Raw genomic sequence first — 23773 nt, 5'->3', positions numbered from 1 at the left:
AAAAAAAAGCACCAGGCCTTTAACCCTGTACACAGGTGTGTAATTATGGCAGTTCATTCACAGTAATTAATCCTGCCAAATGCTTTACTTGCATCTTACATAAGACCAACACATGTGAAGTCCCGGTCCCACTGGTGTTTAGGAAGATTTGCGTTTGGATTGTGCACAAAAATGGCTCATATACGCTAAACATCCGCAATATCCGTGAAACATGCTTGTATGAGTCGGTTGACATCTGCACACATCCACAGAGGCACGTTTTTCCATTGCCAGGTTTTTTGAGCTGCACAAAATTGTGGTTGCGGATGACATCCGCCTTACATACTCAATACATACTGAAGCTATGCGCTGTATATCCGCCTTTATCCGCAACTGACGGGGATTTGCGGGTTGGCAGCAGACTGGGACAGTGTGTAAAATGGATACATTGCGTGCCCATCATATCCACATCACAAACTAAAATAAGTTGTAGCGAATGCATACAGATTGGCCAACAATAAAGTGTTGTTTTACGTCTGCATCTGATTTGCGGAGAATTTGCGAATGCATAACAAACACGTCACATAAACCAAAGTACTATATGTGGCAGAAATCAACATACCTGCCAGTCCAGCTGTGGAGACGTGCAGATGTAGTTATGGATCCCCACAGACATAAAAGCTGCTGCCATCCAACAACATACTGTAAATCCCCAGCTGCAGAGAATCAACCGTGGACCTCGGTTCTCTTTCAGAACATTTATTTAACTCCAACAAAAGAAAGAGTTGCTGTTATAGCCGCAACTCATGTTGAACACTTTGAGAGAAGAGAAGAAGAAAAAAAACAAAAAAAACAAAACAAAAAAAAAAAACGTCACAGCCTGAGCGGCTTCCCCCCTCCCGCTCCCCAAACTCATGAACAGTTAACCCTTGCAGGACAACATTAACTCTATGATCATTATAATACCAATCAACTTCTCCGAGTCCAACAATTGCTTCAGAGACTGTGGTGGTGTGAAGAGTGATGCCAAAAGGCGCTTCTTTTATGACCGTGTTACACGTGCGCGATGCATTAACAATACATCCGTAATACTGCCGTGATATTCGCAATGTGCACCGATCTGTTTCCTCAATACATGCGTTATACAACGGTGATTGTTCATCATATATTCTGCTATACATTATTAATATATATCCGTAATTCATACTGGGACATTTTCATTTTTGGCCCTGTAATTTGTATACTCAACTCATGCACAATTAATCTCTCCCCAGTGGGACCGGGCCTTGAGAACCACTGCTGACATAGTATGAAAACTGTTTTCAACAACCACTGCAGTACTACCATACCAGTTGACAAACCATTCTATTACACAAACTGCAAATTAGTAGCACATATTTTAGCGCTTCCTTAAAAAGTATAAATCAAAATAATTATAAATAACACTGTCAAGTGATGGCATGAAAGTTATCAGACATTTAAATTTAACCACCTAAACTTTGGGATGGGGACATAGTGCCATCTGACAAACCATCAGGTAGCGCTGTGCAAATTGACCATAATATGGTATAATTTTGGCCAACGATAGAGACTGAGTCCACCGATGAATTGTGATAACACCCGCAGAGTTTTTCCAATCCTACAGAAGTCCTCTGAAGCGGCTGTGTGTGTGTGTGTGTGTGAGAACCAGTTTGCTGAAGCAGAGAGGGGTGTTCGAGCTGAGGTGACTCTTACTGCTGCTGATGCCTGTTCTGTCACTGATATTTGCAAAGCTGTTATTTATTTCAAGCGACGCAATGGGGGGAAGGCGGAGGCTCAGTCGTGACCTGAATCAGACATTTGAGAAAACGCCACATTTAATAATGCAAGGATTTTTTTTTTAACCGGAGCAAAAAGACAAAAATCAGCCAGGATGAGATGATTTACCCAGACTGACTTCAAATATGAGTAAATTAAGTATGTTTATTAATAATTTATTATAAATTTTTTTTTGGTGGTTTCGTGTTGATTTCTGTAAATGAGGAAAGCGTCAGTGATCATCCTGAAAGCCCTTCATGTATTCAGAGTGGGAGTGCCATCTAGTGTTCAAGAGATAAAACTTCAGCTTCTGAACCAACAGTAAATAAATATTAATACTTTCTCCGAAACATCAATCTAGGCTTGCATCTTAGATGTACTTTCAAATTGTCAAATTGTACCTGTAGTTTTGAAGCTGCACAATAAACATTTTCAAAATTACATCTGTTTTTATTTATTTATTTTGATCAATTTACCTTTACTAGGGACCCAATCAGAAACACATTATGATTTTACCTTAGGTTATATTGCGATATATACCGTTACCATGAAGAATTCAATTTATACTGTGATATGAATTTTAGGTCTACCGCCCACCTCTACCATAACCATCAGATATGAAACCATGCTTGATCATGGCAGCATATGAAATAGAGAGTACAACATGCAATTTGCAACTACCATAATAATATGATCTCTTATTACATTTAAGTTTTTTAACCCCCTCAACAATGTTAGATACTGTGATAACATGGACACCATGTGTACAGTGAGGAAAATAAGTATTTGAACACCCTGCAATTTTGCAAGTTCTCCCACTTACAAATCATGGAGGGGTCTGAAATTTTCATCTTAGGTGCATGTCCACGTGAGAGATAATCTAAAAAAAAAAAAAAAAAAAAAAAAAAAATCCAGAAATCACAATGTATGATTTTTTAAACTAATTTATTTGTATGTTACTGCTGCAAATAAGTTTTCAACACCTGTGAAATCGATGTTAATTATTCGGTACAGTAGCCTTTGTTTGCAATTACAGAGGTCAAACGTTTCCCTATAGTTTTTCAAAAGGTTTTTCACACACTGCAGCAGGGATTTTGGTCCACTCCTCCCATACATGATCTTCTCCAAATCTTTCAGGTTGGAGTGTCAGCTCCCTCCAAAGGTTTCTATTGAGTTCAGGTCTGGAGACTGGCCAGGCCACTCCAGGACCTTGAAATGCTTCTTATGGAGCCCCTCCTTAGTTGCCCTGGCTGTGTGTTGGGGTCATTGTCATGCTGGAAGAACCCAGCCATGACCCATCTTCAATGCTCTTATTGAGGGAAGGAGTTTTTGCCAAAATCTCGCAATACATGACCCACCATCCATCATCCCTTCAATACGGTCTGCAGTCGTCCTGTCCCCTTTGCAGAAGAGCACCCCCAGAGTATGATGTTTTGCACCCCCATGCTTCACGGTTGGGATGGTTTTCTTGGGATGTTCTCATCCTCTAAACATGGTAAGTGGAGTGTGATTCCAAAAGCTCTATTTGGTCTCATCTGACCACATGACCTTCTCCCATGCCTCCTCTGGATCATCCAGATGGTCACTGGTGAGCTTCAAACGGGCCTGGACATGTGCTGGCTTGAGCAAGGGGACCTTGCTGCCCTGCAGGATTTTAAACCATGACAGCATCATGTATTACTAATGTAATCTTTGTGACTGTGGTCCCAGCTCTCTTCAGGTCATTGACCAGGTCCTCCTGTGTAGTTCTGAGCTTTCTCAGAATCATCCTTACCCCACAAAGTGAGATCTTGCATGGAATCCCAGATCGAGGGAGACTGACAGTCATCTTGTGTTTCTTCCACTTTCTAATAAATAATCGTAACAGTTGTTGTCTTCTACCAAGCTGTTTGTCTGTTGTCCTGTAGTCCATCCCAGCCTTGTGCAGGTCTACAGTTTTGTCCCTGGTGTCCTTAGACAGCTCTTTGGTCTTGGCTATAGTGGACAGGTTGGAGTGTGACTGATTGAGTGTGTGAACAGGTGTCTTTTATACAGGTAAAAGTTCAAACAGGTGCAGTTAATACAGGTAAGAGTGCAGAATAAGAGGGCTTCTTAAAGAAAAATGAACAGGTCTGTGTGAGCCAGAATTCTTGCTGGTTGGTAGGTGTTCAAATACTTATTTGCAGCAGTAACATACAAATAAATTATAAAAAAATAAATAAATCATACATTGTGATTTCCGGATTTTTTTTCTTTTTTTTTTTTTTAGATCTGTCACAGTGGACATGCACCTAAGATGAAAATTTCAGACCCCTTCATGAATTCTAAGTGGGAGAAGTTGCAAAACCGCAAGGTGTTCAAACACTTATTTTCCTCACTGTATATGTACCATCTACAGTAGCGCATATTAACTGATTAATTTCAGATTGTAACTTGCACATTTCATCTTTGTCATATGGAACACCCATTATACAATGCACTGAATTTGTTGGCAAAGATCTGCAAAATGTTCTACACCTACTGCATGATTAACCTTACTTAGATATGAACTTCTACTTCTAAAGACCTAGTATGCTTATACAAATGTGACAGACTTCCAGGCCACTCATCAGCCATCATGCCACACTTAATCTCAGCCCGTTTCCTAACAACCATTTTATAATCTCTATGATACTGTGCTCTTGTTTTTCTCCTGAGATCAACTATTACACCTTGCCTAGGACATCTACCATCAACCCACCCATTATACGAGAACAGTGGGGTTTCAAAATACTTTTGGACATACTCGTTCCAACATTCCTCTTGCATTTGCGAGTTGGTATACATTTACTGCTAGCTTTTAACAGAATATCAACAATGTTACTGTACATTTTACTGTGATTCTAATTACAAAATTTATGCACCTTCAACAGCAGCACCTCCCTGGTTTAACCATGCCAGACTCAGCGGGTCTACCACTAGGATCAACAGCATCATCATGCTCGCAGAACACCATTCTCCACGGCATTTACAAGCAGCAGCCACATCACCACCAGATATCTACACCTCGCTGACTGATCTAACACGCCTGGCATGAAGTGAGGAAGCTGCCGCAGCAAATGTAAGTACAGGTGGGTTGAACCTCATCTGCAATAGGGTGTCATGAGTCTTCACATCGTTACCAACAGTCTAACTCGTCTGAGTGTTCTTGCTGTATTCTCAATCAGATTGTTCTCAGGTTTTCTGTACTTCTCTTCCAGAAGCAATACTCTCTGCAAGATCCATAGCAGCAAAATTGGTGGGAATTTTGTTGTGATGAAGCTCAAACATTGCACTTGCAATGGCATCAACAGTCACTTCAACTTTCATCATGACGCTGCTTTAACATGGCCAACGCCTTGTCACCATAATGCTTGTTGAGCACATCACAAGCTTGCATTATGACGTCTCCACAAAAATATCTCCCGACCACTTCCACAATATTCTTCTGAATACATCTCTTCACATGACAGTGAACAAATGTTAAAAGTTCATTCTGGGCGCAGCATCACCAGTCTGACAGCTTTGCAGTGTGATCGAGGAAAAGGGAGGTATTGGGATTAAATAACTGGCAGCACATCAAGAGCTTGAAGAGCACTCGCATCATACAAATTGTCCCCACCATTTGATTAATTCACACGCAACAAATTTTATTTTTTATAATTTTAGCAGCATATGACCAAGACACTGGAAAAAGCAGAGTGCTGGCCGACATGCACTTTTCTCAGCACAGAAAGTCTCTTCTGTGCTCAATAAATGTGTTTTGGTGTTTACCATCCACATACACAACCAATAATATCTGACTAGTGTGTTATGTTCTATCTGTGCACTTCAGAACTTAGCACGGTGCAGACGCTCATGGTTTACTCACAAACTAAGGATGCAGAGAGGGATAAAAAACAAACAAAAAAAACACTCTGCGTCAAGATTCAATTAACATTTAAAACTATTTTTCACATTTCGGAACTTACTCAAAATCATTCAAGTCTGCATTATGATACAACCAAGAATGTCACCCCCATCCCATCCAAATACCCTACAGAATCTTGAAAAATCTGTCTTTTAGTCCACATTCCCCAAACTTTCTATCCATCAACATGCTTTTGTGACACTTAATGTCACTACAACTGCTCCTAATGATATGAATGTAGATTAGGTAGACAGGTGCACTGCTGAAGGATGCAGCTGCTTCTTGGAGGCGTTGTTGCTACTCACCTTTGGTACCTCAATCTCCCAAATGATGAGCTCAGAGCTTGAAGGTGCTGTGTGGTTGCTCTGACCCTCTCCAGCACCCATGGTGCAGCCGCTGTCCACTGAATCCATACTGTTCACATCAGAGCCTGCACACACACACACACACCCCCCTTTACCAGCAGCAATTACGGCAGTATAAAGAAACAAATGCCATCGGAGTATGGACAAAACTCAATACTCAGTGATAAGGCTCAAAGATCAGGGGTCACAATTACGGTTTGCTCCATAAAGCAAAATGATGGTACAACTAACACACAACTGATGTGAGTCACTGTTAACATAATAATACAAGTGCCACCCTAATGGCTGCCCTCCAACCAGGGCTGAGAGATACGACAAATCTCATATCCACATATTGGTCATGACATATCCCGATAGCATACTATTTTTTTTTATTAATTCAGTAAATTAATAGTTTATATACACAATGATCAGATGACAAAAGGGCCATTTAAAATTTTTGAATAATATAACCCCCCAAAATAAGTATTCACTGAAATACAAGCTTTGACCTAAATGAATCCAATTGCATGATTTGTTTGTTAGCACCTAAATTAAGGTGGTGGTGTGTAGCAATCTGCACTCTGCATATACTGTGTGTGTTTGGATTTGGGGGGCTTTTAAATAATCAAAGATAAAATGAGCACATCGGGAGGGTGGGCTGAAACAAGCTGTGGCAATCAAATGCTTAAATCGGGAGAACATCTGTGAAAATACTTGAGAAATGTGGGACTTGAGACGTTGAAGGTTAAAATATTAGACTTGAAAATGTAAAAGGTAGCTATAAAGTGATTTCTTTAATAATTAGCTCATTGGATCCAAACCAATTCACTTTCAAATCTAATCAGTGAACAATTAGATCTGGACAAACAGCATGAATTAAGCATTTTTACATCATTTTAAACCTGTAAGACCTTGATGTGAACACTTAATGACAGTTAAAGCTGAACCAGTGTTTCACCTCTAGAGCTCAACATCGTTTCTCAAAACTCGATACAATACTAGATGTCTGATACTCTATACGTACCATGACATTTATCAGCTTATACTGTTTATGTAACTTTTATTTAAATGCAGTCAAAGTGTAGCGTATGTTTGTGTGTAACTGAGCTGTTTAATAGTATGCTTATACTGCTTAATGTGTGTTTTAGTCATATTTTCTTTTGCACTTTTACCTTTTCTTTGCCTATACGCCATCACACATTGACATCACAACCTACATGTTTGTTTGGCAAGATTACTAACCGCAAGAGCATATTTATGACGCCTCAAACCCGAACTGGCCTTCTAAAGCTAGAGCACTGACAGACACGGTAAAAAAACAAACAAAAAAAAAAACATAGTACTCCACATCCCACTTTAGTTATGCAGAAAATCAAGTAAACATTTTTACCTGCCTCATCAATTCCACTTAGTGCAGAATTACAGTAAAACTTAAGCAAAGAGTAATATTGATTAAACAATTTTCAGGGATCCAGAGGAGGTGATGGTCTAGTGGTTAACTGTTGAGCATCAAACCAGAGGATCCTCAAGTCAAAACCCAGCCAAAAAGGGAAAATCATTAAGGGCCCTTGGGCAAGGTCCTTAATCCTATTGGCTCCCAGTGTGTAGTGAGCACCTTGTATGGCAGCACCCTAGTAGGGGTGCCAGCATCCTATGATTGGGAGAGGGTGTAGTCAAGTCAGAACATACTTTTATCATGGGTGTTTTATAAATATTAAATAAATACACCAAATAATAAATACCCATTCTATATCGATTTTTTGAGGTCTGCATGGGATATTCTCTTGCGAAAGTTACATATTTCATATTCATAGACGATGAAAATTGGCTTAAAAGTCAAGGGTAGGGAAAATGTTATTTTACCATCATTTTTTAATGAGATGAACAACATTATGGGGACCACTGTAAAGAGTACAAGGAGTAAATCATAAAAAAAAAATTCCTAGGGTCATTGGGTGCAGAGCTAGAGATCAAAAGGTCAAGCATGGAAGGGGATTCTTAAAATCAGTGTGTGTGTTGGGGGAGATGAAATCTGAATTACGCCATGCTGGTCAAACCAACAGACATAAGTGAATGCAACTAAAGCTCAATTTTAGAGTACTACATGTGTCAGTTTTGGAAAGCACAAGTGTTGTGGTTTCTACTTTCTTAGAATGACCCTTTATGGTCCATATGCAAATATCAAAAATCGACCAAATTTCAGTCTTTTCTCAAATTAAGTAATGACTAAATGTTTATCAAATGTATGTTATCATGCTCCCTGCGACCCAAACCTGGAAAAGCAGTTGAAGAAGAGATGTTATGCTTTTACTTTTATTTCAACATTAATTTGGGAGATTTGTCATTTGAAGGTGGCAGAGAAAGTGTAGGCACTGTAGTGCTTTCCCAAATACGGATATGATACAAGGCCATCTTGAGGTCCAGACAAATGGCATCTGAAGTCTGCGTGGCAAAGATAGGATGTCAGATTCGGGGTGTTTTTTTTTTTGGTCTTTAACAGATTACAATGTAGCTCCTCCTGCGAAATCCTGTTTCCCATAAAGTGCACACATATTTGCAAGCAGAATCTAGGATGGCTTCTGACAATTTGTGGAAGGATTGGATCTAGGCATTCCATAGTCTGTAATAGTTCTAGAATTATGATGACACTGAAGCCAACTTTCAAAGCACGCTTTTCCACAATTGAAAATTATTTTGTGTCACAACCAGTCAGTGCATAAGCAGATAGAATGGCAGAGCCTGTGGAGTTTGAGATGTTCGATAGATGCCGTGATATCCAATGACATGGGATGAATGTGCCCAGTTTCTGCATCCAATGTTCTGTTAGGCCCTGATCATCCACAGAATGTAAGTACCAGTATTAGAATCCTGTGTCAGGTTGCTAAATCACTGCTCTTCTGCAATTCTGCTATCAAGATAATTTACTATCAAGGCATTCCTTCCATGATGGAAGCCACAGATGTCATGGGCATGGAATGATTTTGGCTTCTTTGAGATTTCCGTCTCCTCAGTATGTTTCGGGGTAAAAACAAAATCATACCATTCATTAACATGCACAATTTTACACTGTTTCAGTCGCATTGAAGAATGTTTTCAAGATATCTTTGAGAAGTTCTTGAATGTGGTGCATCCAGGTTGTGAAAACCACTGAATGAAAGCCATCAAATCAATAAAAATATCTGATGTTTTAAAATCATCCCCAGGTAGCACTTCATAAACTTTCCAGTCATGGTCCATATGTATTTGATAATGTTTCTATAATCAGACTGCTCCCGAGGCGCATAGCAAAGTTGTCAGATGGAGTGGATCAGGTAGGACAAGAAAACGTTGATATTTGTCCAATCATTGGAAAATGCTTCAGCTTTCTCCTTTGGCTTTAGATTTCTAAAAAAAAACAGAGGTCACAAGTAACTGCCCTGTATTCTTATAAAGTTCGATGGTCTGCTGCAGGCAGTGGTTTCTTCTATGCCTTTTGAATGAACATTTTAAGCTTCACTGGATCAGTTTTCTTTGCATTCAGTCTTGAATGGCATCTATACCCTCCAGAGATTGTGCCATCTCTCCTGATGAGATGTTCATTAGGTTCTCACTGCAAACTAGAAAGGATTCACCATTGTACTTATAGTAGTGGACTTGATCTTCTGCACTAAGAGCTCATTTTTAGAAGATGGCGAATCTTGCTTCATGTGTGCCATTTCCATAGTTTTCTCAAACAGCTGTGAGTGTAGCAAGGCCTTGAGGTACTTGGAGATGGTGTCCTGACATGAATGATCTTTGTTTTAAAGTAAGGTGGCACCAATAGGATAGCAACTTTTTTCAGAAAAGACGGCCAAGAGAAGTAGCTTTGGTACTTACCAATTCTTTATGACAGGTTAATTACATTATGACCCCATGTGCAGCATTTTGAACCTGAAGGTTTAAACTTGTTAAAACCAACTGTTTTACAGTTAGCAACACTGCAAAGGTACATTAAATGCATCATAAAATATCTGATAAATCTTTAGCTATTTATTTGATCTGAAAGAGACTGAAATTGGGACCATTTGCAATATTTGGCATATGGACCGTAAAGGGTCAATCTAAATAAGACCCCACATTTTCCTTATGATTTCAATAACTGCCACATATAGTACTCTAAAACTGAGTATTAGTTGGATTCAGGGGGTCTCTTCCGATCACGGAGACCACATCGTGACCTGCCTTGCAACCCCAGTGGGAGTCAGTGAGTGACGGCGAGTAGAGGCCCATTTTTTCGATCACAACAAAGTCGGGGACTCTGTAAAACGGGATGCAACATATATTTATGCGATTTTAAAACGATGGCCTCCCTTCTCCCCTCAGCCATCCTTTTCTCACCTTTTTTATTTATTTTTCATTTTTGCAATCATAACCGAACATTTTTTCCACCGCATAACTTGGAATTTTTGAATAGCAATATGTGGCCATACAATGCCAAGAGAATGGGTCATTATACCTAAGACACAGTCACATAAGGGTGATCTTTAACTACGGGCACTACTGGCCTTGTCAATGTAATTTCACCACACCATTGCCTTACAATATAAAGCGCCTTGGCGCTATATACATGTGCTCTGATGTCACTGTTTATCTCCATAGAAACTACCCAAACAATCTTTCATACAAACTGTTTAAAGGGACATTACAGTGTGGTGGAAATTACAGCAATAGTGTGGGACAACTACATTTTGTTTCAAAAAATCACAACAGTTGTATGACATTGAATACCCCAATTATGTTTTGATTATTTTACTGATATTTTATTCAGAGATATTTTAAAACATTAGAAAAAACGTTTACCATTCATTTTTATCATTGAAGATCAAAAGTCTGGGTGTGGGACAAGCACAAAACGGCAATATTTGCATATAATGATGCTGAAAAAAGGTGAAAAAGTCATCATAGACTACTAGAACAAATATCTTTACAATGAAAGTGTGTTAAGAAAACTATAAAAGTGTGAAATTTCCCCTTTTTTTTCCTGTTTTTCATACAATATGATCAAAGGACATAAGTGCCCGTAGTCTAAGAATCACCCATACATGTACTTCAATCTCAGGAAGCTCTCAGACTCTGCACAGAAGCAGATAGCTCCCTGACATCTTTCTGCTTGTGAATGTTATCTTCCACTTCTTTGGCTTTCTGCCTCAAGACATTTGACTTTGCCAGCAGTGTGAAGTTGCTCTTTTGTTCAGCCTGTAGGGTGGCATGGTGGTTTAGCGGTTAGCACTGGTGCCTCACAGCAAGGTCCTGGGATTGCTTCCAGCCCTTTCTGTGTGGAGTTTGCATGTTCTCCCGATGTCTGCATGGGGTTCCTTTGGGTACTCTGGTTTCCTCCCACAATTAAAAATAAATTTAAAAAAAATGCTTATTTAGGGTCTGCTTTCTCTGTCCCTGACCAAGGCCAAGGGAGCATCTGGAGTTGGCCCCCGGGCGCTAGACTGTGGCTGCCCACTGCTCCTAGTGGTTGGAATGTGTCTAACTGTAATTAGAAGGCGTTAAATGCAGAGGATGAATTTCATTGTATGTATGTATATACGAGGTCTGTTAGAAAAGTATCGGACCTTTTTTTTTTTTTTTCAAAAACCTGATTGATTTGAATCACGTGTGCTCGCATGAGCAAACCTTGAACCTTCGTGCGCATGCGTGAACTTTTTCACGCCTGTTGATTGCATCATTTCCTGGTAAGCAGCCTTTGTGTGAGGTGTGTGTGTCATGCGCTCGGCATTTTTTCATTCCAAGGAAAAGACGGAACGACTGGAGCAGCGCCGCATCAAATTTTGCCAGAAACTGGGCGACAGCCAGGTGGAAACCATTCGGAAGATTCAGACGGCTTTCGGTGACGATCCTATGGGCATCACACAGATTAAGGAGCGGTACAACCGGTTTAAACATGTCCACACAACGGTGGAGAGCGAGCCGCGCTCCGGGCGGCCATCAACATGCTGAAATGACCAGATCATTTCCAAAGTGAACGGTGTGGTGATGCGGGACCGTCGTGTGACTGTCCGAGAAACTGCGGAAGAGGTGGACATCAGCACTTTTTCGCCACATTCCACTGTGACAGAAGATTTGGCCAAGAAAAGAGTGGCAGTGAAAAACATGCTACTGCTGACGGCACAGCAAAAGCGCCTCCGTGTTGAAAGTCTCACAGGACATGCTGTGACATGCCCACCTCTTCCACAATTTCTCGGATAGTACACGACTGAAAAGTCACCAAAAGCCACCTGAATCATCCGAATGGTTTCCACCTGGCTGTCGCCAAGTTTCTGTCAAAATTTGATGCGGTGCTGCTCCAGTCGTTCCGTCTTTTTCCTTGGAATGAAAAAACGCCGAGCGCACGACACACCTCACACAAAGGCTGCTTACCAGAAAAATGATGCAATCGACAGGCGTGAAAAAGTTCACGCATGCGCACGAAGGTTCAAGGTTTGCTCATGCAAGCACACGTGATTCAAATCCATCAGGTTTTTGAAAAAAATAAAAAGGCCCGACACTTTCCTAACAGACCTCGTATGTACAATGACAATAAAGGCTCTATTCTACTCAGCATCTTTCATCAATGATTCAAATGCACCATGATACTTGTACGAACCTGATCCCTGCACTGCCGCACAATTCACTGTGCCAATGTGTCCTGCTTTGTCTCACTTGACACCAGGCTGTATAAATAATTTTGTAGTCGATGACGCATTTCCTCTCAGAACTTGGCTCATGAAACCATTCTCTCATCGCTCCCAGAATCAGGGACATCATCCTAGCTACAGGTTGTCTCATGTTTGTCATGTGGTGGAGAACGCATTTGGAATCTTGTCTCAAAGGTACAATGGATTGTTAAAACAGTTGCATTTTCATTCCATCTTATGAGTTAGATAATGCATGTGAAAAGTTATGTTTATTATAAGATGTAACATCACGTTGTGATCGTTCAGATGCCCTCCGAGCAACGGCAAAGTGTTTTCGAATAGTGTGCGCAATGTTCATGACTAACTCATGAAATTAACGCCTGCCAAAAGTTTTTAACATTTCAAAATTTTGTTTGTGCACTGGCACACAATTCATGCACAGTTTAAGACAGATTTACTCACTGGCACACCAGACTGAGCGCCAGTGCAGGGATCAAATCCGTGCAAGTGTCAAGGTGCCTGAAGCCTGCTCCAGTTTGTTGAGCTTCACAGTGAGCTTTACATCACTCAGCTCTCTTTCTTATGCAGCCCTCTGTTTCTTTTGATTCTCTAGTCCTGCCTTCTGTGCCTGCACGTGGGATGTGTTTCTTGCATAGGCATGACTGCAGTAGCCCTGTGGTAACCTCAGTCACGAATAGGAAGTTCTGAAAGAGCAACTGTGTCACAGATCACTCACTAACCACCAATGAGTGGGACTTCAGTTTTGGAGCAAGCAGGTCACTGTTGATGGAGAATGCTAGCTCTGAAGTCAACGGGCACTACTCCTGTTTGGCTTCATAGTCTGATATTGTACACAATATGTGCTCGTGTTACAGGGAGCACCACAGCTGGCTAAGACTTCCTTTTGTGTTTAAAGTGATAACAGGCTAAAATAATGTTTAATTCTCTCTATATTATAGTTATGACAATAATTGTGGCCTAAGGAGACAAAAAGTCTTTCCCAGAGGTGCTACATTAATACACAGAGAAAGACACTCATCCAGAGGAATCGATTCACTGTTTGGTATGGACACAAGCTGAGAAAGTCTGACCAACCAAAATTTCCTGATTTGAGGAATGTATCTCAAATTCCCTGACTGGAAAAGGGAAGTCATTTTCCAAGTTTTCCCTGATTTCTAGATTGGTTGGGATCCCCGACTGTGGGCAGGTGCCAAGTTGTGCTGGAAAAGGAAATCAGCATCTCCACACAGCTTGTTAGCAGATGAAAGCATGAAGTGCTCTAAAACCTCCTGGTAGATGGCTGGATTTGATGTTGGACGTGATGAAACGCAGTGGACCGACACCAGAAGATGACATGGTTGCCAAATCATCAATGACTGTGGAAACGTCACACTAAACTTCAAGCAGCTTGGATTCTGTGCCTCTCCACTCCTCCTCCAGACTCTGGGACCTTTGATTTCCAAATGAAATGCTAAAATTCCGAAAAGAGGACTTTGGTCTATTGAGCAACTGTCCAGTTCTTTTTCTACTTAGCCCACGTAAGACACTTCTGACATCTGTGATTCAGGAGTGGCTTGGCACCAGGAATACCAGACATGTAGCCCATTTCCTGGATACGTCTATGTGTTGGCTCGTGATGCACCGACTCCAGCCTCAGTCCACTCCTTCTGAAGCTCCCTCAAGTTCTGGAATTGGCTTTATGTGACAATTTTTTCAAGGCTGCCAACATCCCTGTTGCTTGTGCAACTTTTCTGACCAAACCCTTCCCCCTTTAGTCAACTTTCCATGAATATGCTTTGATCCAGAACGCTCAACATCCAGAGCTTTCAGCAATGACCTTCTGTGGCTTAACCTCCCTGTGGATTGTGTCTGTGAGTGTCTTCTGGACAACTGTCAAACCTGCAGTCTTCACTATACATGTGGTTCTGTGGAGTGAATCAGATTTGAGATATTCATGGTATTCATATGGAATAGTGACCTGAAATAAAATATTCTAATATTTTGAGATATGCACTTTCTGTTTGATCTAGAAGCTGTAATTACTAAAATTTAATCACTGTAGGTATTTTTTCTGGATATTCAAACTAGACTACATAAAATTTTCGCTTTCTGAAATACCTGACAAAATATATTGAACTTGACAATATTCAATTTTTTGGAGATGTGCCTATACATTTCTAAAACTCACTGCAGATGTTCTGCTCGTTTGTTCCTTTGCCATAACACTGCAAGACAAAGCAAACCATTTGAAAGCATTCAGAGCCGCTACAGCAGACTAATGGCTTCCCGTGCTGATATATGGAAAATACTGGGACGAGAATCCTGGTACATACCAAATGCCATACCAGTGGCTCCATAATACAATGACGTGGTATAGACACTTCAGCACTAAACCTCTGTTGCTGTCGCACTAAACCTCTGTTGCTGTCGCACTAAACCTCTGTTGCTGTCGCACTAAACCTCTGTTGCTGTCGCACTAAACCTCTGTTGCTGTCGCACCCCCCCCCCCCCCCCCCCCCCACACACACATTTGAGATAGATGACAGTTATTAAAGCAAGTTACTTTTCTAAGAAAATGAATCTATTATCACTCCATATAATAATCTTATTTAGTCTTAATATTCATCCATTTACCACTCTCGTGTTGCCATTCCTAAAATACTTGACACTGAGGATACCAAGCAATGAAGGTGTTTTTTTTTTTTTGTCCCATTCTTCTTGCAAACATGTCTTAAGGTGTGCAACAGGACAGGGTTATTGCTTATTTTTCATTTCAAAATTTTCCACACGTCATCTTTGGACAGACCAGGACTGCAGGCAGGGCAGTGCAATATCCATAAAGCTTTCTTTCATCAACCATGCCTTTGCAATATATGCAGAATGTTATTTTGCATCGTTTTGTTGAAAAATAAATTTATGTCCCCACAAAAGATGTCATCTTAAATGCAGCATAAGCTGCCCCAAAATCTCAATGCAATTGTCATCACAGAAGGGTAAATCACCTCAAAGGAACTGACAACCCCATAACATGACAGACCCTATCTTTTGGACTTGCTGCTGATAACAGTCTGGATGGTGCTTGCTGTGCTTCTAGAACACACATTTCCACTGCATGATAGTACAACTTAGATTCCACCAAGCTCAGAGACGCTTATGATGATTCAGGACAAAGTTAACATAAGGCTTCTTTTTTTGCACAGTGACGTTTTAAGTGGCATTTGTGAATATAACTGTATTCTCGTACTTAAAGGTTTCCCAAAATTCCTTGAATTATTTAAAGACAATAGGAAGAAATATGAAAATCCCTTCCAATCTTTCTTTGAGGAAGATTTTTTTTAATAATTCAATGATTTTGTCATTTATTGACAAGCCAGAGATCCTTTGCCTATTAGGGCTGTGCCATATCATACAGACTGTGATAATACCTGTATAAACCAATATTCTGGTGCAAGACAATCAGGAAAATACAGTACAATTTGCATCACTTTTTACCAAAATTGGAGAAACTAACTTTTATATATATAGGAGTAAACTTCTTATTATCTCCTACCTGGAAGTCTGTGAACCATTACCGTCAATCTTTGCAAAACATTCTCAACCTAAAAAAGAAAAAACCTGCACAATAATAGTACTTCATACCGATAGTGATGTAATGCAGACCTCTCACCTCCAGACTGGTCAGTCTCTACTTCGCATGTCCCCTGTGCATCATTCCTTTGGCCGATTCCAGTGAGCCTCTTTATATCACATACAGTATTAATTGAGTTTTCTTCACCTATGGCCTCAACTGTTGCCCTGGTAACAGCTTCAACTACTGGTTCTCTGGCTGACACATTTGTAACCTGGATCACATCAGTCTGGTTGTCCAATATGCCATTCTGGAGGTCCTCACTGCTAATGCCATCAGAGTGGCATGAACTACAGGCCGAGTCCTCAGCCAGAGTAGACGCTTCATCCGATTTTAGTTTCTTGTTTAGGAGAGGAGCACCTTGCTCAGCTTTGAGAGATAGTGGTGTCTGACTAGCCTCAACAGTCTCCCACACTGTAACCAAAGAGCATCCATTTGGAGTCCCTTGCTCTTCCTTCTGAGTTGTCTGTAATTCGTGAGATTCGTTGCCTAACTGCAAAGGACTTAATGGTGCAATGTAACACTTCTGTGCTGTTGTGCTAGGGTCCTGTTGGGAACATGGCTTGCTGTTTGTCTGTGATATGCTGCTACTGCAGCTAGGTAGGCTATTGTATGCGACCTGGCAACTGGTGACACCAAGGACCTCCTGGGTGGCTGCCGAGATGACCTCAGTTATTAATCCAGCTGCCAGAAGCTCCAAATCCTGCTCCTCACTATGGGTAGTGTTTGCCTGGATGTCTGCTGAGGTCACTGATGGAGTAGTGAAGTCCTGAACTACAGTTAGGACTGGGGAGGTAGGCGTGCTGGTTAGTATGTGCTGATGGAAGCCTTCAGTTGACGGGGGGGTCTCTAGAGGACCTGCATCTTGTGCAATTCCACTCTGGGCTTTGGCTGGGCTGACTGTACAAACCATTTCATCTGTTGTAGCAATCATGCTATGGTGCACTGACACCTCCCCTTCTGGCTCTGGCCTCTCAACACTGGAAAGATTTTCTGTTGAAGGTGAGGTGAAGACTTTGGTTGACTTGGTAGACTGATAATTCAGAGCGACTGCTTCTACTGTGGGTTCTGACATGGAGGTTTGATCTGGGTCCATGCATTTCTCAGGACCCAATACCACGGCAGATCTCGGCATTTCCTTAAGGTCATCACTGACTTTTAGTGATGTATGCAAGCTCTCTGTCACACTAGATGGTGATGGAGTTGAATGATTCTGGACTTCCTCTCCAATTATTCTATCAACTTGAGGCAAGTCCTCTTCAGAAAGCGCTTCAGTTTCAGTTGATGCCTCAGTGCCCAGGTGATGAGTGTAGGAAATTGTTTCTTCTTCTGTCCTCTGGTACAAGTGTTTAGATAGGATGTGGGTGGGACATGGTGTATCAGCTAAGGGGGATACAATGTCTTTCTCAATCACACCATTACTACCCTCTGTCAGGGAAACTGTAAGGCCCATGGTGGGGGTAGTTTCCTCTGGGCTGCCATGGCTGATAACCCGCTCTTTCTTCCGAGAGATGTACCACCACCAGCCAATCAGTGCAAGGACTCCAGGCAGTGTGTAGGGCACAAAAGAGCGAAACTGCAGTGGCATTTCCTTAGGATACTTGCAGCGGCACCTGGACAATACAAAGACACAAAAGGTGACCATGTTACCCATTTGACAAACCAGAGGTGGTTTTCTGCACATATGAATTAGTGCGACTGTACAGTCGAGAGCATTAGACGGAGCTAAGACCCATGTTGAGATCATTCAATATGGTGATGTGTCAGAGGAGGATGCAGAGGAAGCTGCTCGGCATCCAGGACCCACCCACTGCATGCCACACTGACATCCTGTCAGAGCACCTTCAGCAATAGACTGAGACCACCGAGGTGCATCACAACGCTACAAGAGGTCTTTACTACCTGTGGCAGACTGTATAATTCCTCCCCCTTCTGCAGGATGAATACATAAACAACGCTATCAGTTATTCAGACTAAATTTCTTTGTACTTATAAAAAAATAAAAAATAAAAAAATTGACACTGTTGAAATAAATTTCATCTGGATAAATAAAGTTAATCTTATCTTATTCAACTAGTGATTTTTTTTCAGTCTATGGGTTGATCAATAAAACAGTCACAGCTTCTTTGTTCTTAAACAAGACTTCTCAATATTGTGACACCAAGACAAACTACCACAAAAAAAAAAAAAAAAAAAAAGGACAAGAACACATTTGTCACCATTATTGCAGTAACTGAGGTGGGGGAGCTGTCATTAACAGAATGCGGTGAAACATGAAGAGCTTCAAGGAAAACACCCTGTGCTGTTTCACATGATTGACTATCATAACCCAGCTGAGTGAGACAAGACTTAACTGTTGATGTCATGTTTAAATCTTAATTTTATTTGCTGTACAGGCATGGTATTTTTTAAATCCTATTTAAAAAGACTGAAGTTGACATTTTAAAAATAACATACTGTTGCAGCCAAAGAAAAATATAATCTAAAGTAGTCATAAATGTGTGGGAGCAAAGGCAACCCTGAAAATTTATTTTTAAAAGGGTTGTTTTGCATTCTTTCACAATGTATCTTCATACTATTGACTGACTGATTACTAGGAATGGGTATTAAGATTTTATCGATAGATGCCATTATCGATTCTGCTTATCGACCTGATTCCCTTATCAATACCTCCTGTGAATTTTCTGTGTACTAAAAGTAGGCTTTACAGGTTTTCTATGTCAACAACATTTTATTGCGTCTTTAAGTAAGTAGGCAAATAAATAAATAAATAAATTGGTCGCTGGCTCCTTGATCTGTGGACATAAATAGAAACAAAGTCTGTAGTTCTGTGAAAAGCATTTCCTTTCAGGTATTATTGAGACATTTAATTTTAATGCAAGGATTTTTTTTTTTTAAACTGACTTCAAATATCTGTAAATTAAGCACTGTTACTTTTTTTTTTGTTGTTGCTAGTTTCTTGTTATGTTTTAAAAATGAGGAAATGCCTCCGTCCTGAAAAAGGTTCATGTATTCGGAGCGGGTGTGCCATCTAGGCTTGCATCTTTCATGTACCTTCTGGCCAAGTGTAGCTGTAGTTTTGAGATCTGCACAACAAATGTTCTGAAAATTACATTATGTTTTTTTTTTTTTTTTTATCAATTTAGCTTTGCTAAGGGACTATAACCCATTCAGAAACACTTCCATTATAATTTTTACACTTAAGTTTATATCGCAATATATACTGTTACTATGAAGGGGCTCAATTTATACTGCAATATAAATTTTAGGTCATATCGCCCAGCCCTAATGATTTTATTTAGTAAATTCAATGGAAGTACATAATATAACTGTAAATACGCTAAAATACGTGGATGACAAGAAAAAAAAAAATCTAATGGCAATGGAAGTAATAATAAAACAATAAAATAGTGTGTATGTGACAAGAACCTAAACAATTGATAAATACATTAAGACAGCAAATTAACAAAATAAATTACATAATTAACAGGAAAATAAAAGGAGCGAATTGTTCCTCTAAAAACTGTTAAGGTCTAAGGTTCTAAAAACATTGTGGATTCGCACGCCATTCCAACTCATTATAGAAACTTTGCATAATTTATTACCACCCTTGAAAAATGTCAGCTACCTATTTTACAAACACTACCCAATCTAGAGCCTGTGGATCCTCACGAACAACGCGCTAGTTTATTTTAACAAATATAAGCACAAAATCACAAATACAAAAAAAACAGCATCAGCATGAAGCAATACCTGCCTTCATTTACTAGGCACAGACTACCTGTTTGAGCTGATTAATTCACCTGCCAAGGTTCACATACTTTCTTCACTGAGTGAATGGAGTGGTGGCAGCTCCAGCAGGTCTATTCTTTTAAGGGTTAAAACGAATTTCATAAATGGCTTTCGACTAGTGAGCTAATTCAAAGCAGCTGACTAGTTGGATGCTAGCCACTCGTAGTCGACCATTACACCTAGTCGTCCCATCCCTAATACACACACACTCCAAATCAATCATACAGCAATAAAATGCAGCATCCAATTACATCTACTTCTCACAAAGTACCTACTACAAAGCCATTTGTTATCCAGCCTACTGATTATACACTCCTGGGTGTTGTTTGTAACTAGAGTTAAAATGTATTTTGAAAAAAACAACCAAATGGATCCCAAACCAGGCCAAAGCTATTTTTAACCACAAAATAAGATTCAAATCTGGTAACACTGTCCAGTATGGCAATACTGTAAATAAAGTTTGAAACTGCCCAAGCTGATAACAGAGTTTAAACACTCCCAGCAGAGTTTTTCCAAGCCCAACTGATATTTGCAATTACTACTTTATCATTTTCCTCTCTCCATTTTTCCACACTTTCAGTCCACCATTATTCTTATATAGAATTACACACATGCACTACTCACAAGGACATGAACAACTGCTCTAGAGGATTATATATAAAAAAAAAGTTAGGGAACTGCCATTAAGTTATTGACATCCAAATGAACAGATATGTTTATATTTTTCATTGGCATTATTAAAATATTTCTGGCCTGGCTGGGAATAAATTTGCACCCAAGGTAGAAGAAACACTGGCAAGATAGGTTGCACCCGTTTGCACAAATGACGTGAAACTAGAGGTGTCCCAATAAATGTATTTGTATTTAACAGTATGGAACGTCCACAACAGTTCAGTTCACAGAATTGTACGCAGACTACACAGTACAACTCTGCACAGTATGATAGTAGGGGCTAGGGATGGGTATCGAGAACCAGTTCCTTTCGGGTATCATTAAGAAATTATTCAATCCACCGACATCAATAAGCTTTGTGCTTAACGATTCTGTTATCGGTCCTTCAGAGTGGCCGTTGTTTTGGCGGGTGTTTGTCAGGAAAATGATCATTTCTCTACATTGATTACAGACCCTGCAGCGGGTCCTTAATCTTCTGCAGCGCGGCTTTGCTTTGAACCTTGAATCAATCGAAGCGTGGTTCGCAGATTGAAGCAATGCTTCGGTCGATTGCTTCGTTTATTTCTTTCTTTCGGTTAATTTTCCCCCGCTAAAACCCTAAAGAGCATGAGTCTGCGAGTATTATTTACCCTTTCTATGTTAAACCAACCTGTTATGGTCTTCTGAAACAGTTGATAGATCGATGCTAATGCGTTAGCATGTCTATGGCATTTTCAATGTTAAAAGTTAGCATTTAGCAATTGCAGCCATCATCACGTTCGGTTGCATTTGTTTTCAAATTGTAATATTCCTTAAATTTATTTTTGCTTATACATTAATAATCTAATGATTATTACATAAAATTTTAGTGAAAGAGACAAAAAGAACCTGAAAAGAAACACAACAGAAAATATATAATAGCAACTAACAAATACATACAGAAATAAATGTTTCCTGTGAACACCTAGTGACTCTTACACCTCCATTTCATCCCTGTCTTATTTAAGTTTAATGACGGTTTGTTTCGGTCAAACCATATTTTCAGTTTGTTAATTTCTTCAGTGATTTCCTCCAGAACTTTCTGCCAAACTAGAAAACTGCTGCATCCTTGTAAGAGCAGAATACTACTGGAATTAATCCGAATAAGGAAAGTTGTTTTTTTTTCTCACTAAATGGATGCTGCACTCACTCCAGTTTATCGTCTGGAATAGTCCCAGATTGCATTTCAGAGCTTCTAGAATTCAAACATTTTTGTGCAGGTGGTGTTGGGGGGTAATTTTGGGTTTCAGCTTTTTTTGTTTTTCACCTCTTTCAACCCTGAATATGAGTCGTGAGTCACTTTTGTGCGGATTAAAGTTACTAACTGGGACTCCTGTCTCGTTGCGAGAAAGAAACGAGAATCGTCCTCCGTTCTGTTCACACAGCTCCAAACATTGCGCGGCTCTCTGACAAGTCAAGTTAGAACAATAGAATCCAGTCTGAATAACTTTAAAGTGAGAAACAGTTTTGTTTATTTTTATTTATGTACAGAGATCAAGGATATACATAGAAAAACATAGAAAACCTGTAAAGCCTACTTTTAGTACAAAATTCACGAGGTATCGATAAGGGAATCGAATCGATAAGATTATCAATACCCATCCCTAGTAGGGGCACGCTTATTTATTTCTGTAAGTCACTGACATTTCATCTCATTTCCACAGACTTGTGCATCACTCTAGTTTCATGCTGCGTGCAGGAGGTGTGGCCAAATCCTGACTGCAGGAGGCGTGGCCACACCCCTCAGTCTGCTGTCTGTGTCTGAGGTAAAAACAGGAAAACAGCGAGCCGGGCAGTTAACACGAATGAATGGATTATTCCAATTAGAAACTTTGGAACCATAAATGGAATTGGTTAATTTACCTTTTTCTTCAGAAATATGAACATAAAAGTGAAAGTTTGCTGATATGTGTTTGTGTTATATTGCTGTCCCAGGAGGATGTCAGTGCACATTTGTATTTACACAGAAAAGGCCGCCAGCTTATGAACTGACGTTTTATATGAATGTGTAAAATTTCATGAATGAGATGGTAGCTGAATAGCGACAATAACTTCAAATGTATACAGAGTGAGGTTTTATGACGTGTAATTTTCACAAAAATAAAAAACAAAATGGGCAAAATATTGAAGGGAGTCTGGCTCTACATGTTGCGTGACAAACAAAATGCGCTGCATAGTAAATTCATCCCAATGTGAATGAAAAAGGATGTAATCAATAGAGCCGGACCGATATATCGACCGGCAGATATAAGCCCTTTTCGAAGCCGAAATTCTGCCGATAATTTCTCATAAAACAGAACAGTTACTGAAATAATGTGTGTCGGCAATGTAAAATGTCCTTGCACTGTTTGTCCAGTAGATAGAGCTCTGACTCCATACAACTGAGGGCTGCTTACACCCCTGCTTAAATGTGTTCACCAGCCCCCATAGTTTGCCCTCACACTGCACTGATCGGCTGACAAAAGCATACAAGGGTGATTCTTTAACTACGGGCACTATTGGCCTTGTAAATGTAATTTCCACCACACCATTGCCTTACAATATAAAGCGCCTTGGGGCAACTGTTTGTTGTGATTTGGCGCTATATACATGTGCTCTGATGTCACTGCTTATCTCCATAGAAACTACCCAAACAATCTTTCATACAAAATGTTTAAAGGGACATTACAGTGTTGTGGTGGAAATTATGGCAATAGTGTGGGACAACTACATTTTGTTTAATAAAATCCCAACAGTTGTATGACACTGAATACCCCAATTATGTTTTGATTATTTTACTGATATTTTATTCAGAGATATTTTAAAACATTAGAAAAAAAACATTTCTTTACCATTCATTTTTATCATTGAAGATCAAAAGTTTAGCTCATACCTTATTTGTTAAGGGTAAAAAAAAGAAAGAACATTTTATAAAAAAAAAAAAAAAAAAAAATGGCTGATTTATCGGCTATCGCAAATCAGCCGATTTATTGATTATCGGAATTTCTTT

The 23773-nt window shown here is 39.9% G+C and overlaps 1 protein-coding gene across 3 annotated transcripts in view; it reads right to left on the bottom strand.

Annotated features, from left to right (window-relative positions):
* The window catches only part of akap1b (A kinase (PRKA) anchor protein 1b), an 88286-nt gene that overhangs the window by 31808 nt on the left and 32705 nt on the right, over positions 1-23773 (bottom strand). For all 3 annotated transcript variants that reach the window (XM_034168574.1, XM_034168576.1, XM_034168575.1), the window contains exons 2-3: positions 16342-17915; positions 5989-6113 (exon numbers count right to left, since the gene is read on the bottom strand). In XM_034168574.1, the coding sequence (XP_034024465.1) occupies positions 5989-6113; positions 16342-17890 (1674 nt within the window). In that variant the 5' untranslated portion in view covers positions 17891-17915. The remainder of the gene's footprint in view (positions 1-5988; positions 6114-16341; positions 17916-23773) is intronic.

This window comes from Thalassophryne amazonica, chromosome 4 (genome assembly GCF_902500255.1).
Source record: "Thalassophryne amazonica chromosome 4, fThaAma1.1, whole genome shotgun sequence".
NCBI classification, from domain to species: Eukaryota; Metazoa; Chordata; class Actinopteri; order Batrachoidiformes; family Batrachoididae; genus Thalassophryne; species Thalassophryne amazonica.
This window is presented reverse-complemented; position numbering and strand designations above follow the sequence as displayed.